The sequence below is a fragment of the Phoca vitulina genome, unplaced genomic scaffold, assembly GCF_004348235.1.
Source record: "Phoca vitulina isolate PV1807 unplaced genomic scaffold, GSC_HSeal_1.0 scaffold35, whole genome shotgun sequence".
Lineage (NCBI taxonomy): Eukaryota > Metazoa > Chordata > Mammalia > Carnivora > Phocidae > Phoca > Phoca vitulina.
In genome coordinates, this window is record NW_022589738.1 from 9,677,562 (window position 1) to 9,693,044 (window position 15,483).

Genomic DNA, 15,483 nt, shown 5'->3' on the forward strand with positions numbered 1-15,483 from the left:
CCCCCTTTAATACCCATCACCAGGCTAACCCATCCCCCCACCCCTTCCCCTCTAGAACCCTCAGTTTGTTAATTTTAAATGAGTTTTCCTCTACTCATTTTCACAGTATTTTGTAGTATGCCAATTAAAGGACTAAGAATTTTACATATAACGGTTTATTTAATCCTCAAAACAAGCAACACGATCAGGTGGCTGTTATTATAATTAACAGGAAAACCAAAGTAGCGAGGTTAATTTATGTTCCTAGGAAAGTATGTGGCTGGGTTTTAAATCAATCCAAGCAGTTTGACCTCCAATGCTCGTGTTAAGTGTCATTGTGTGATGCTGCTCTTTCAAAATGTTAAAATCTTCTTTAGCTTAGATCTGTTCAATTCTTGCAAATTCTTTCCTAATGTCCAGAGAGATATCTCATTTACTTTTTCATCCACAAGAGTGGGTTTTCAAATCTGGATGCCCTTTTGTAATCACCTGGGAAATTAAAAAAATAAAAACGGATGCCCCACCCCAGGCCAACTGAAACTGAATCTGTGGGGGTATTGCCTGTACGTGTGTGCAGCTTTTAAAAGCTTTCTAGGTGGCTCTGACGCACAGTGAAGGTTAGAAACTCTAATATGTGCAGGGGCGCCTGGTTGGCTCAGTCGTTAAGCATCTGCCTTCGGCTCAGGTCATGATCCCAGAGTCCTGGGATCGAGCCCCCGCATCGGGCTCCCTGCTCAGCGGGAAGCCTGCTTCTCCCTCTCCCACTCCCCCTGCTTGTGTTCCCTCTCTGGCTGTCTCTCTCTCTGTCAAATAAATTTAAAAAAATAAAAGAAAAAGAAAAAAAACTCTAATCTGTGCAAATTGAAAAATAGGGAATAAGATTAAATAGTGCAGAGGTACCTTATAAATATTTATTCACCACAAGAAATAATATTTTGTAAATTATGTCTCAAATTTAAAAGAAGAAACTTATGAATACATTATGAATTCTGAGGGTTTTTTTTAAATTTTGTTTTGTTGCTACACGTGATTTTACATAGCATCGATAACCATTGCTATGACAGGTAAGATAATTCTTACTCTCATTTCCTCTCACCTTTCTGCCTGACTGTATCATTTTGTTATGTTCATTATGCCTATATTGTCAGTATTTATAACACTTATATTCTATTGTGTCAGTATTCTGTTATGTGTCATTTTACCTGGATTCTCCATTTTTATATATTTTTTGATTCAACTATTGGGTGGCTGGATTTCATAATTGCTTTTCTAAGAAAACCCTTTTCAAAAGTCTCTAGTCTCTGAGTTCTGTTTGTAATTATCTTCTTTTTTTTTAACGTGCGAATGGCATCTTGACTGGAAATAAAATTTGGGTCAGCCTTTATTTTTCTCTAAGCTCTGTGGACAGTATTTAATTGTGTTATGTCTGTCAAATAGCTTGGAAAATTGGAGATCAAGCTGGTAACTTCTCCCCTATAAGTGAATTGCCTTGTTTGGCTCTAAGCTTTTTTATATTCACAAAGTGGGAGGCGTGTACAGGAGTATGAAACATGTTCTAAAACATTTCTTTTGTAAATTTGGTATAGGAGGTATTTTTTGTATTCCCTTTGAAGTCAAAGATATTGGTTGAAACTGAGTCCTGAAGAGGCTTTTTCTTTCTTTTTTTTTTTTTTAAATAAAAGGGTGGAATTTAATCTTTATTTACAAGAGTTGTTTTGTTTTGTTTTTAAAGAAAAGGGTGAAAAAATAAAGGATGGAATGAAGAGGTTTTTTCTAACCTTTTTTTAACATGGATGATCTTGTATTATACCTGATCTTTTTCATAATTAAGCAGAATACATTCAACATTTCATCATTAATTATGATATTTACTATATGATTACTTTGTAGATTGTGTTCTGGAATTTATATCCTTTTAGTTTTCCAGGAAGTTTTATAATGAATACTATTTAATTATATATATTATATACAGTTGACCCTTGAACAACATGGTTTTGAACTGTGCAGGTCCACTCATATGTGGATTTTTTTTGAATAGTACGGTATTATAAGTGTATTTTCTCTTTCTTGTGATTTTCTTAATAACATTTTCTTTTCTCTAGCTTACTTTATTGTAAGAATACAATATATAATACATATAACATACAAAATATGTGTTAATTGACTGGTTATGCTTTCAGTAAGGCTTCTGGTCTACAGTAGGCTATTATTAGTTAAGATTTGCTGGAGTCAAAAGTTATACACAAATTTTTCAGTGTGCAAGAGTTGGTGCCCCAAACCCCACATTGTTTAAGGGTCAACTGTATATGTCTATATGTCTCTATTTATCTCTCTCTCTCTACCTATCTTACTATAGTATGTTAAATTGATTTTTAACTGTAAACTAACCTTGCATTCCTGGCACAAATTTAATTTTGCCATGGTAGCTAACCTTTTTTTAATACCTTGCTAGATTAGTTTACTAATATTTTAATTTTTTGCTTTAGTTTACATGAGTGATGATTTGTAAATATTCTCTGTATTTTTTAGTTTTTTATGTTACAATTTTACACAAATCTCAACAATTAGTTGTAGAATATTTCCTCTTTGTAGGCTTTGAAAGAGTTTCTAGAAAAGTGAAATTGCTTGTTTCTTAAATTTTGTAGAATTTACTAGTAAGATTACCTGGACCTATTATTTCTTTAGTGGGATGATTTTAAATAATCATAATGAAATTTTAAATAATGAAATTAATGAATTTTGTCTAAATTTTGAAAATATTAACATAATATTATTGATTAGTTTATTGTATCTGTTCTATCATGTAACTGCTGTGATTATTTTCTTTTGATTACTTATACTTCTTGTTTTTTAAATCAGTCCTTATCCATAGTGATTAATCACCTTAGTACACAAAATTCTTTATTTTCTTTCTAGTTTAATGATGTACTTATATGGAAGTTCTACCAAATATTATATGTATTACCTCACTCTCATGTAGCTGATCTTCTAATTATTATATTTGGCTGATCTTATAATTATTTAGAGTTCACATATCTTCATAATTTAACTACCTTTAGAAACAAGATGATTTCTCCATTAAAGTATATATTACTTTGCATTTCCAAAATGCTTTAAAACAATTAAAAACGTACTATGTTATCTGTTCTGAATGCAGGCATAAAAATCCTCAAAATTCTAGCAAACAGAATCCAGCAACATTTTAAGAGGATTAAACAAAATTACTAGGTGAGATTTATCCCAGGAGTGTAAGATTAGTTTAACCTACGAATTCTGGGGTGCCTGGGTGGCTTAGTCGGTTAAGCCTCTAACTGTTGGCTTTGGCTCAGGACATGATCTCAGGGTCGTGAGATCAAGCCCTGCATCAGGTTCAGTGCTCAGTGGGGAGTCTGCTGGAGATTCCCTCCCTCTCCCTCTGCCCCTTACCCTGCACTCTCTCTCTCTTTCTCTAAAATAAATGAATAAATCTCTGAGAAATAGTAGGACTTCCAATCAATGCAGTACTCCATATTAATAGAATATAAAGGGAAATAAAAGAGACCATTTCAAAGGACACAGCAACAATGAAAATATATATCTAGCAAGAGACTTTTCCAAGAATATATAAAAATACAACTCAACAAATAATGCAAATAAAAACAAAACAAATAATGCAAGCAAAAAGAAAAAAAAGGAGATAAGCAAATGGTCAATGAGCACATGAAGAGCACATGAAGAGACTCAACATAATATTAGTCATTAGGTAAATGCAAAACAAAAGCACAATGAACTAGCACTTGACACCAACTTGGATGAATAAAATGAAAAAAAAATGGAAAATACTATAACATCTATTGGGAAAGATTTTTAGAAATTGGAACCTTATACATTGCTAGAGAGATTGTAAAAGGTACAAGCACTTTGGAAAACAGTTTAATGTTAAACAGTTTAACATTTCTCAAAATGTTAAAAAATAGATTAATGATATGATTCAGCAGTTCCACTCATTGGTTTATACTCAAAATATTTGAAAATACATATATTCTCACAAAAATTCTTAAATAAATGTTAATAGCAACATTATTCATAATAGCCAAAACGTGGAAGCAACCCAAATGTCAATAAACTGATGAATAGATAAACAAAATGTGGTATATTTAGTCACAAAATGGAACATTATTCAGGTATAAAAAGAAGCAAAGCACTGATACATGCTATGGCATGGATGAACCTTGAAAACATTATGCTGAATAAAAGAAGCCATAACACAAAAGGGCACATATTTTGATTCTATGTCTATGACATGTTTAGAGTAGGCAAGTCCATAGTGACTGAAAGTAAATTAGTTTTTTTCCAATGGATGAGAGAAGAGGGAAAAGGGGAATGACAGCTAGTGGATATGGGGTTTCTTTATGTGTTGATAAATATTCTAAGGTTAAGTAGTGGTGATGATCACACCGCTGTGTAAATATATTAAATAATAATGAATTGGACAGTTGAATTGGATAAAACGTATGTTATATGAGTTACATATCAATAAAACTGTTATAAAAATGTACTGTTTTAACCACCTAAAATATCATTTAAATAATTACTATGATACTCATAAAAATAATATGTGCACTTATTCCTTTAATGCATAAAATGTTTCAGTTTTATGTTTAGCAGGCACATCTTCAATTTGTAATACTATTTAGGACTATTTTAATATTTCTGAATATTTGAAGTAATATACTGTAAATAAATAGGTAAAAATATAACTTCTAAATTAAAATTTTAAAAAAATTGTAGAACATCACTTGAATTTTCTGTTTCCTGGCAAATGAGGACTAGATTAGTTTGCTCTTTCTCTAAAAACAACCCTAGACCAACACTTCTCAGATGATAATATGAATATAAATCACCTGGAGATTTTGCTAAACTTTTTATGTTTCAGTAGGTTTTAAGTGGGGTCTGAAATTCTGTGTTCATAACAAGCTTCCAGTTGATAACGGTGCTGCTGATTCACATAGCACACTTTAGGTAGCAAACTCTTGGAGTATAGAAGAGAGTAGCCTAGATCAAAGGAATTAACCAAAAAGCAGAGAAAATCCGTGATATACCTAAGGCTGTGGTAAACTGGTGGGGGCTTGGCTGCAGCCTTCTTTCTGTATGAATGGTAGGCCATAGGCACGGGATCAGATCAGAGAAGCAAGGTTTTTACTTCTCAACACTGTTCTGGAGGATTATTGCCATCCTCTTTGCACAGAGAGCCATGTTTGAGCAGCAACAATTCATGCTGATTGCTGTTTAAGAAATAATAACAAAGCAGTTCCAAAGTTGTGATGGGTTGAACAAAAATAGGTGCCACTGGTTTTCCACTCAGAAAGGTAGAGAACTGGAAAGACCTTTAGCTCCCACCCTTAAAATTACAGCAAAAGCATATACAAAACAACAGCAAAAACCATATAGATAGCAAACTCCCAAGTGTGTTAAGCTCCCCTATGAAGCTAAGCCTATAGGACCACAAAGTATCCTAACATCCAAGAAGGAGGAGGTGCTTTCAGGAGGAAATGGGATGATAGCAATTGTCTACTTGTGGTAGAGACAGCTGGACACTGATAAGAAGAGTTGAGTTAGGGTGGTTGGTGGATTGGTAGAGACCAAGTGTACACTAGTGAGAGAGCGTGAAGTCCTTAGGAGCTAGAGCAATAAGGAACGTCTGCATCCTCTTACAGGTTTTTACTCCACAAACCTCACTGGTTGCTCACAGAAATGACTGGAGAGTGAGTCTGGAGAATGTGCCCCTCATAGTGTAGACCTGGGGGTGGGGCAAGCAACTTGTCCAATTTCTCTATTCCCTATAGAACATTAAAGTTAATATGTGGGGAGAAGGACCACATGTACAGTCATCTTTAGTGCCCTGATGAAAACTCACTGCAGCTGAAAAAAGAAACTGAAAAAACAAATAATAATAATAACAACAAACCACCTCTACCCCTCAGAAAGAGACTGGAATTCAATATGACAGTCAAGTAGAAAATCCCAAAACAACCACAAAAAATCTCCTAAAATTGGTATAGAGTTTGTCATGGTTGTAGGATGGATATATAATCAGTATATAAAAAATAAATTCTGTTTTCTATAATGGCAGTAAACAATTGGAATTTGCAACTATATATATATATATATATATATATATATATATATATATAATTTATCATAGCAACATAGAATAAAATGCTTAAGTATGAACCCAACAAAATATGTGCAGGATATATGTACTGAACATTATGAAGCACTGAGGAAAGAAATCAAAGAGAACCAAATAAATAGAGAAATATACCATGCACATGGAAGTGGAAGACAAAAGAGTAAGATATTTTATTGTCAGTATTGCCAAATTGATCTATAGATTCAATATAACCCTAGTGAAAAATCCTACCTCACTTGTTTTTGTAGATATCAATAACTTGACTCTACAGTGCAAATGAGAATTTTGGGGGTGATGAAACTTTTCTGTATGGAAGTGTGATAAATACATGACAGTATACCTCTCAAAATCCTAGAAGCGTACAACACAGAATGTATGTTAGTGCGTGTATTTTTTTAATCAGCTAAGACATGGAAGTAATTCAGGATGGAATGCAGACTGTGATAAATGAATCTAACTGCGTTGCAAATGTTTGACAACCTCAGTGAATATAATGGACAGGAAAGGTGCTGGCTAAATTATCTTGTAAAAACAATCATGACTGCGTACTGTAGACCTAAAGACAAAAGGAATATTGCATGCACGTGTTACTCTAGTTTCTTGCAGGGGTGTGGGTTTGCAATTCTGAAATTGCTTTAAATATATACTAGAGTTGAACAAAGAAGTAAATATTTTGTAGGTAATGAGAACCAGGTTTTCCTGTACTGAAGAGCCAAGTTAGAAATAAGGAAAGAGGGAAGGTCATAATGAGTCCTGTGGTGCTGGATTGCAGTTGGTGGAGTTGGAAGTAACAGCATTATAGTTATTGTTATATTGTAATCTCTCTATCAGCTTCTAGTTAGGAGATTTTTAATTAGTTGTTTTCCTGTTATGGGTGTGATCTATCCTCAACAGGATGATAAACACCTTGAGGGGAATTTCTGTCTCTTTAATGATACAAGATGACATTGGGATGTTTAGAGATCATGGTCTATATCAAATACTGTCTGATTCACTATCAACACAAAAGCCTAGTAAATTGCCTTTTTCAGATTAAAGTTAGAATTGCTTACAGTTCTTAGAAAAGTGAATTTTGGCTACGAAAGTGAGACCTTTTGCTTTTATTAAAAGACATAGGTGGCACATATACATTAAGAGAAGCCCATTTAGGTTATAAACATCCAGCCCACCAGAAATGTGTATTTTAAACTCATTACTTTGATTGTATCACATCATCTATCAGATATAGGTATTTATAGGTTTTTATCAGCAAAAAATACTTTGAAATATACAGTCCAAAATATTGTTTACTATGTATTAGTTGAAAATTTCTAGTGATACGTGTTTGCTAGACTGATTTTGCAGTACCATGCTATAGAAATCCTATAGAATCATTCAATTATGTAGCATCTCAGATGAAAAAATACCAGGTACTATTTTTGTGAAGTATCTAGGACATCTGTGGTTCCAGAGAAATTGGTCTTCTAGTACCAGATGTAAAGCCATCTGAGTGATCAAAAATCTGCCTATTGGTTTGTCTCTCTCTCTCTCCTCTCTTTTTTTCCCTTTGCTCATTTGTTTTGTTTCTTAAATTCCACACATTAGTGAAATCATAAGGCACCCATCCCTGTCTAACCGACCCATTTCGCTCAGCATCATACTCTCCGGCTCCATCCACATTGTTGCAAATGACAAAATTTTATTCACATCTTCCTCATCCATTCATCAATGGATGGACACTTGGGCTGCTTCCATATTTTGGCTATTGCAAATATTGCTGCTATAAATGTAGGGGTGCATGTGTCCCTTTGAATTAGTGCTTTTGTATTCTTTGGGTAAATACCCAGTAATGTGAATTCGGATCTTAGGGTAGTTCTATTTTTAACTTTTCGAGGAAACTCTGTACTGTTTTCCACAGTGGCTGCTCCCACCAACAATGCAAGAGCTTTCCTTTTTCTCCACATCATGGCCAAAACTATTGTTTCTTGTGTTATTGATTTCAGCCATTCTGACAGGTGTGAGGTGATTGCTCATTGTAGTTTTGGTATGCATTTCCCTGATGATGAGTGATGATGAACCATCTTTTAAATGTGTCTGTTGGCCATCTATATGTCTTCTTTCGAGAAATATCTATTCATGTCTCCTGCCCATTTTTCAATTGGATTATTTGGTTCTTGGGTGTTGAGTTTTATAAGTTCTTTATATATTTTGAATACTAACCCTTTATCAGATATGTCATTTGAAAATATCTTCTCCCATGAAGTAGGTTGCTTTTAGTCTTGTTGATTGTTTCCTTTGCTCCGCAGAAGCTTTTTATTTTGATGTAGTCCCAATAGTTTATTTTTGCTTTTGTTTCCCTTGCCTCAGTAGACATATCAAGAAGTTGCTATGATCAGTGTCGAAGAGGTTACTGCCTGTGTTCTCTTCTAGGATTTTTGTGTTTCAGGTCTCACATGTAGGTCTTCAATCCATTTTGAATTTATTTTTATGTATGGAGTAAGAAAGTGGTCCAGTTTCTTTCTTTTGCATGTTACTATCCACTTTTCCAACACCATTTGTTAGAAAGACTGTCCTCTTCCCATTGGATGTTCTTTCCTCCTTTGTCCAAGATTAACTGACCAAGTAGTTGTGGGTTTATTTCTGAGTTTTATATTCTGTTCCATTGATCTGTGTCTATTTTTGTGCCAATCCCATACTGTGTTGATAACTACAACTTTGTAATATAACTTGAAGTTCAGAATTGTGATTTGCTTTTCTTTTTGTGGTTGCAGGTCTTCAGCTTTGCTTTTCGTTTTCAAGATTGCTTTAGTTATTTGGGTCTTTTGTGGTTCTATACAGATTTTAGGATTGCTTGTTCTAGCTGTGAAAAATGCTGTTGGTATTTTGATAGGGATTGCATTGGATCTGTAGACTGCTTTGGGTAGTATAGACATTTTAGCAATATTTGTTTTTCCAATCCATGAGCATGGAATGTCTTTCCATTTCTTTGTGTCATCTTCAATTTCTTTCATCAGTGTTTGATAGTTTTCAGAGTACAAGTCTTTCACCTCTTTGGATATGTTTATTCCTGTGTATCTTATTATTTTTGGTGCAATTGTAAATGAGACAGATTCCTTAATTTTTCTTTCTGCTACTTCATTATTAGTTTGTAGAAATCAACAGATTTCTGTAGATTGATTATGTATCCTGCAACTTTACTGAATTCGTTTATCAGTTCTAGCAGTTTTTTTGATGGAGTCTTTTGGGTTTTTTATATATAGTATCATGACATCTACAAATAGGGAAAGTTTTACTTCTTCCTTACTGATTTTGATGCTTTTTATTTCTTTTTGTTGTCTGATTGCTGTGGCTAGGACTTCCAGTACTATGTTAAATAGAAGTGGTGAGAGTGGATATCCTTGTCTTATTCCTCACCTTAGGGGAAAAGCTCTCATTTTTTCCCCATTAAGGATCATGTTAGCTGTGGGTTTTTCATAGGTGGCCTTTAATATGTTGAAGTATGTTCCCTCTAAACCTACCTTGTTGAGGGTTTTTATCATGAATGGGTGTTGTACTTTGTCAGATGCTTTTTCTGCATCTATTGAAAGGATCATATGGTTCTTATCCTTTCACTTTTTGATGTGATGTATCACATTGATTTGAGAATATTGAACCACACTTGCAACCCAGGAATAAATCCCAGTTGATTGTGGTGAATGATTTCTTTAATGTATTGTTGGCTTTGGTTTGCTAGTATTTTTGCATCTGTGTTTATCAGAGATATTGGCCTGTAGTTCTCTTTTTTAGTGGTGTCTTTTTCTGGTTTGTTATTAGGGTAATCCTGGCCTCATAGAATGAATTTGGAAGTTTTCCTTCCTTTTCTATTTCTTGGAATAATTTGGGAAGAATAGATACTAACTCTTCTTTAAATGTTTGGTAGAATTCACCTATGAAGCCATCTGGTCCTGGACTTTTGTTTGTTGGGAGTTTTTTGATTACTGATTAAATTTCTTTGCTGGTTATCAGTCTATTCAAATTTTCTATTTCTTCCTGATTCAGTTTTGGTTATTTATAGGTTTCTAGGAATTTATCCATTTCTTCTAGGTTGTCCAATTTGTTGGCATATAGTTTTCCATAATATTCTCTTATGATTGTTTGGAGGTTTAAATTTTGTTTTTATTTCCAAAGTAATATGTTTTTTCTTTTCCAAGCAAAGACAAAAATTTTTTTGACTATTGCTCAAATTCCATAAGACATCCTTTTTCCTTTTTTTAAAAATTTTCTCATTGTCCTTTATTCATCAATCCATTTTCCTTTTGAAGGAATAGAAAATTCCAGATCATTTCTTCGTTCTTTTGTATGTCACTTTGGAAGAAAACTTGTCAAGGATCAGTAATTCCTTGAAAACCAGGGAAATAAAGCCAGGCACATGTTCTGTTTTCCTTTTTGTTTGAATTGGGCACTAAATGTCTCCACAATGAGAATGATTTTGAAAGCATTTTTTTCTATAATGTCTGCCAATTTTAAATACGTTCTGTATTATATAGTGACAATATCAGAATATATTCAGACAGATACCATAAGGTATCTTTTTTAGAAAAGTAAAACTAATGTTATATTTACTCTCTTTTTTGGAACAGGAGTTATTCCCTCTGACAGATGGATAGTAAATTTTGACAAAGATCTTTTAGATGGCCTTGTTTTTGCAACACAGTTGGGAGCCTATTGTCCGTTTTTGGTAAGAGTCTTTTATGAGGCATAGTCTTCTATTATTTGAAAGAACTTAGTAATTAAAATTCAAAGTATTTTTTATAAACTGATTTTTTTCAATGTTTTAATTTAAATCACACCTGAATCTGAACGGCCGGCATTCCCTTTTGTTTATTCCGGTATTTTGATTGTAATAAGCTACTACTGACAGATGTTAATACTTAAATGATTCTTTGCCGAACTAAAGAGAAGAGTTAAAAAGCAGTAATTTTTATTCCATTACTAAAAGATTTGATTGTTGTCTTTTCCAGATTGAGTCTCATTTCGAAAAAATGTACACACAACCAAAAAGTTCTGAACAGTATCTGCACAATTGCCTGATTATTGTGAATGTACTTCGTGAAATTGGCTTTGACATGGACATACAGGTGCGTGACTATATATCACATATTCCATAAATATCAGTTTCTTCTTTTCGTATTTTTTCCAGCTTCACCAGGTATGATTGTTAAATACAAATTGTATATATTTAGTTTGTAAAATGTAATTTTTGTAGGTATACAGTGTGATGATTGTACATATATAATGTGAATCGATTACCACAGACAAGGTAATTAACACATCCATCACCTCACATAGTTACCATTTTGTGTGTGTGTGTGTGTGTGTGTATGTGTATGCGTGGTGAGAACACTTAAGATCCAACATCTCCTCATTTCCCCCATCCCTCTCCATTGGCAACTATCATTCTACTCTCAGATTGCATGGGTTTGACTTTTTTAGATTCCACATACAATTGAAATCATAAAATACTTGCCTTACTGTGTCTGGTTTATTTTACTTAGCATAATGTCCTCTGGATTCTTCCATGTTATCAAAAGTGACAGGATTTCTTTCTTTTTTATGACTAAATATTCCATTGTGAGTATATATCATGTTTTCTTTTTTTTAAATTTTATTTTATTTAAATTCAATTAGCCAACATATAATACATCATTAGTTTTTGATGTAGTGTTCAGTGATTCCTTAGTTGCGTATAACATCCAATGCTCATCAGATCACGTGCCCTCCTTAATGCCCATCCCCAGTTACCCTATCCCCCCACCCACCTCCCTTTTGCAACCCTCAGTTTGTTTCCTGGAGTCAAGAGACTCTCATGGTCTGTCTCCCTCTCTGATTTCTTCCCATTCAGTTTTCCCTCCCTTCCCCTATGGTCCTCTGCTCTATTCCTTATATTCCAAATATGAGTGAAACCTTATGATAATTGTCTTTCTCTGATTGACTTATTTCACCTAGCATAGTACCCTCCAACCATGTCGATGCAAATGATAGGTATTCATCCTTCCTGATGGCTGATTAATATTCCATTGTATATATAAGCCACATCTTCTTTATCCATTTGTCTGTTGAAGGACATCTCAGCTCCGTCACCAGTTTGGATATTGTGGACATTGCTGCTATGAACACAAGGGGTGCAGGTGCCCCTTCTTTTCACTACATCTGTATCTTTGGGGTTAACACCCAGTAGTGCAATTGATGGGTCATAGGGTAGCTCTATTTTTAATGTCTTGAGGAACCCCCATACTGTTTTCCAGAGTGGCTGTACCAGCTTGCATTCCCACCAAGAGTGTAAGAGGGTTCCCCTTTCTCCACATCCTCGTCAACATTTGTTGTTCCCTGTGTTGTTAATATGAGCCATTCTAACTGGTGTGAGGTGGTATCTCATTGTGGTTTTGATTTGTATTTCCCTGATGGCAAGTGATGTGGAGCATTTTTTCATGTGTCTGTTGGCCATTTGTATGTCTTCTTTGGAGAAGTGTCTGTTCATGTCTTCTGCCCATTTCTTGACTGGATTATTTGTTTTTTGGGTGTTGAGTTTGAGAAGTTCTTTATAGATCTTGGATACCAGCCCTTTATCTGTAGTGTCATTTGCAAATATCTTCTCCCATTCCATAGGTTGCCTTTTAGTTTTGTTGACTGTTTCCTTTGTCATGCAGAAGCTTTTTATCTTGATGAAGTCCCAATATTTCATTTTTGCTTTTCTTTCCCTTGCCTTTGGAGACATGTCTTGCCAGAAGTTGCTGTGGCTGAGGTCAAAGAGGTTACTAATTGTGTTCTCCTCTAGGATTTTGATGGATTCCTGTCTCACATTTAGGTCTTGCATCCATTTTGAGTTTATCTTTGTGTATGATGTAAGGGAATGGTCCAGTTTCATTCTTTTGCATGTGGCTGTCCAATTTTCCTAGCACAATTTATTGAAGAGACTGTCTTTTTTCCAATGGATATTCTTCCCTGCTTTATCGAAGATTAGTTGACCATAGAGTTGAGGGTCCATTTCTGGGGTCTCTGTTCTGTTCCATTGATCTATGTGTCTGTTTTTGTACCAGTACCATGCTGTCTTGATGATCACAGCTTTGTAATATAGCTCAAAGTCAGGCATTATGATGCCCCCAGTTTGGGTTTTCTTTTTCAACATTCCCCTGGTGATTTGGGGTCTTTTCTGGTTCCATACAAATTTTGGGATTGTTTGTTCCAGCTCTGTGAAAAATGTCGATGGTATTTTGTTAGGGATTGCACTGAATGTGTAGATTGTTCTGGGCAGCATAGACGTTTTAACAGTGTTTATTCTTCCAATCCATGAACATGGAATATTTTTCCATCTCTTTGTGTCTTCCTCCCAATTTCTTTCATAAGTGGTCTATAGTTTCTAGAGTACAGATCCTTTACCTCTTTAGTTAGGTTTCTTCCTAGGTATCTTACGGTTTTTGGTGCAATTGTAAATGGGATTGATTCCTTAATTTCTCTTTTTTTCAGTCACATTGTTAGTGTATAAAATGCAACTGATTTCTGTGCATTGATTTTGTATCTTGCCACGTTGCTGAATTGCTGTATGAGTTCTAGCAATTTGGGGGTGGAGTCTTTTGGGTTTTCCACATAAAGTATCATTCATCTGCGAAGAGAGGGAGTTTGACTTCTTCTTTGCCAGTTTGAATGCCTTTTATTTCTTTTTGTTGTCTGATTGCTGAGGCTAGGACTTCTAGTACTATGTTGAACCTAGTGGTGAGAGTGGGCATCCCTGTCGTGTTCCTGACCTTAAGGGACAAGCTCTTAGTTTTTCCACATTGAGAATGATATTCGCTGTATGCCACATTTTCTTTATGCATTCCTACATCGACAGACAGGTTTTTCCATATGTTTGATATTGTGAATAATGCTGCAGTTGAACATGGAAGTGCAAATATCTCTGAGATGCTGGTTTCATTTCCTTTGGATATATACCCAGAAGTAGGGACGCTGGACCATATGGTAGTTCTGTGTTTAATTTTTTAGAGGACCCCCATACTGTTTTCCATTATGGCTATAACAAGGCACATTTCCACCAACAAAACATATACAAAAATTCCCCTTTCTCTACATCCTTGCCAACACTTTATCTCTCCTCTAATAATAGTTATCTCTCCTCTCTTTAATATAACAAGGCACATTTCCACCAACAACATACAAAAATTCCCCTTTCTCTACATCCTTGCCAACACTTTATCTCTATTCTTTTTTTTTTTTAATTTTTTTATTGTTATGTTAATCCCCATACATTACATCATTAGTTTTAGATATAGTGTTCCATGATTCATTGTTTGTGCATAACACCCAGTGCTCCATGCAGAACGTGCCCTCCTCAATACCCATCACCAGGCTAACCCATCCTCCCAATCGCTTCTCGGCCTTTTGGCTAAGATCAAGTGTAGTATCTGTTCTTATCAGTTTAATATCTCTATTCTTTTTAATAATAGGTGTGAGGTAATATCTCATTGTGGTTTTGATTTACATTTCCCTCATGGTTAGTGATGTTGAAGACCTTTTCATGTACCTATTGGCCAATTGTATGTCTTCTTTGTGAAAATGTTAGTTGACTCCTTTTAATAATCTTTTGTTCATATATTTTAAATCTAAATTGAAACCATCTTTTTGTAGGGTATTGCTAAAATGTGGAATTTGAAATATGACTTCATAGAAATCGACTGTATATTTCTACATATGTATAATTATGTATATCCAACTGTGCATAAGAAAATAGTTCTAGTGATTTGTCCATTTTTCTTAAACCCTAAGAATGAAGCTTGAGTGATTTAGTAGCACTACCCAAGCTCTAAGAATGAATTAAAGGAGCAGATTTATTTGAATATAGATGTATTATCATTTTTTAATTTAGTAGCTAAAAAGACGTTTTTTCACTTTTGTTTTAAAATACATATTCATGTAGAGATCAGAATGGCAATATACATTATTACATTTGGATCCCCATGTTATAATTCCATCTGGCCTTTCACATCAAGTCCTCAATAATAACCAACTACTATTATATAATATATATCTAACTATTATATAGCAATAATCAAACACATTATATGCTTACTATTTTTTGAGCCCTTTGTTAGAGTAATGAAGTAGTATAATAAATGATTTCTTGGGGTGCCTGGGTGGTGCAGTTGGTTGAGAGTCCCACTTGGTTTCGGCTCAGGTCGTGATCCCTGTGGTGAGATCGAGCCCTGCATTGAGCTTTGCACTCAGCATGGAGTCTGCTTAAGTTTCTCTCTCCCTCTTCCTTTGTCCCTCCCTGCCCCCCACCCCACTCATGGTCACTCTCTCTCTCTCTCTCAAATAAA

At 34.6% G+C, this 15,483-nt stretch overlaps 1 protein-coding gene and 1 pseudogene across 1 annotated transcript in view; both read left to right on the forward strand.

Moving 5' to 3' along the window:
• The window catches only part of CFAP47 (cilia and flagella associated protein 47), a 453,685-nt gene that overhangs the window by 209,058 nt on the left and 229,144 nt on the right, over positions 1-15,483 (forward strand). Inside the window, exons 34-35 of the mRNA XM_032426488.1 lie at positions 10,750-10,847; positions 11,131-11,247. Coding sequence (XP_032282379.1) covers positions 10,750-10,847; positions 11,131-11,247 — 215 coding nt within the window. The remainder of the gene's footprint in view (positions 1-10,749; positions 10,848-11,130; positions 11,248-15,483) is intronic.
• LOC116646181 lies at positions 14,530-14,646 on the forward strand (annotated as a pseudogene).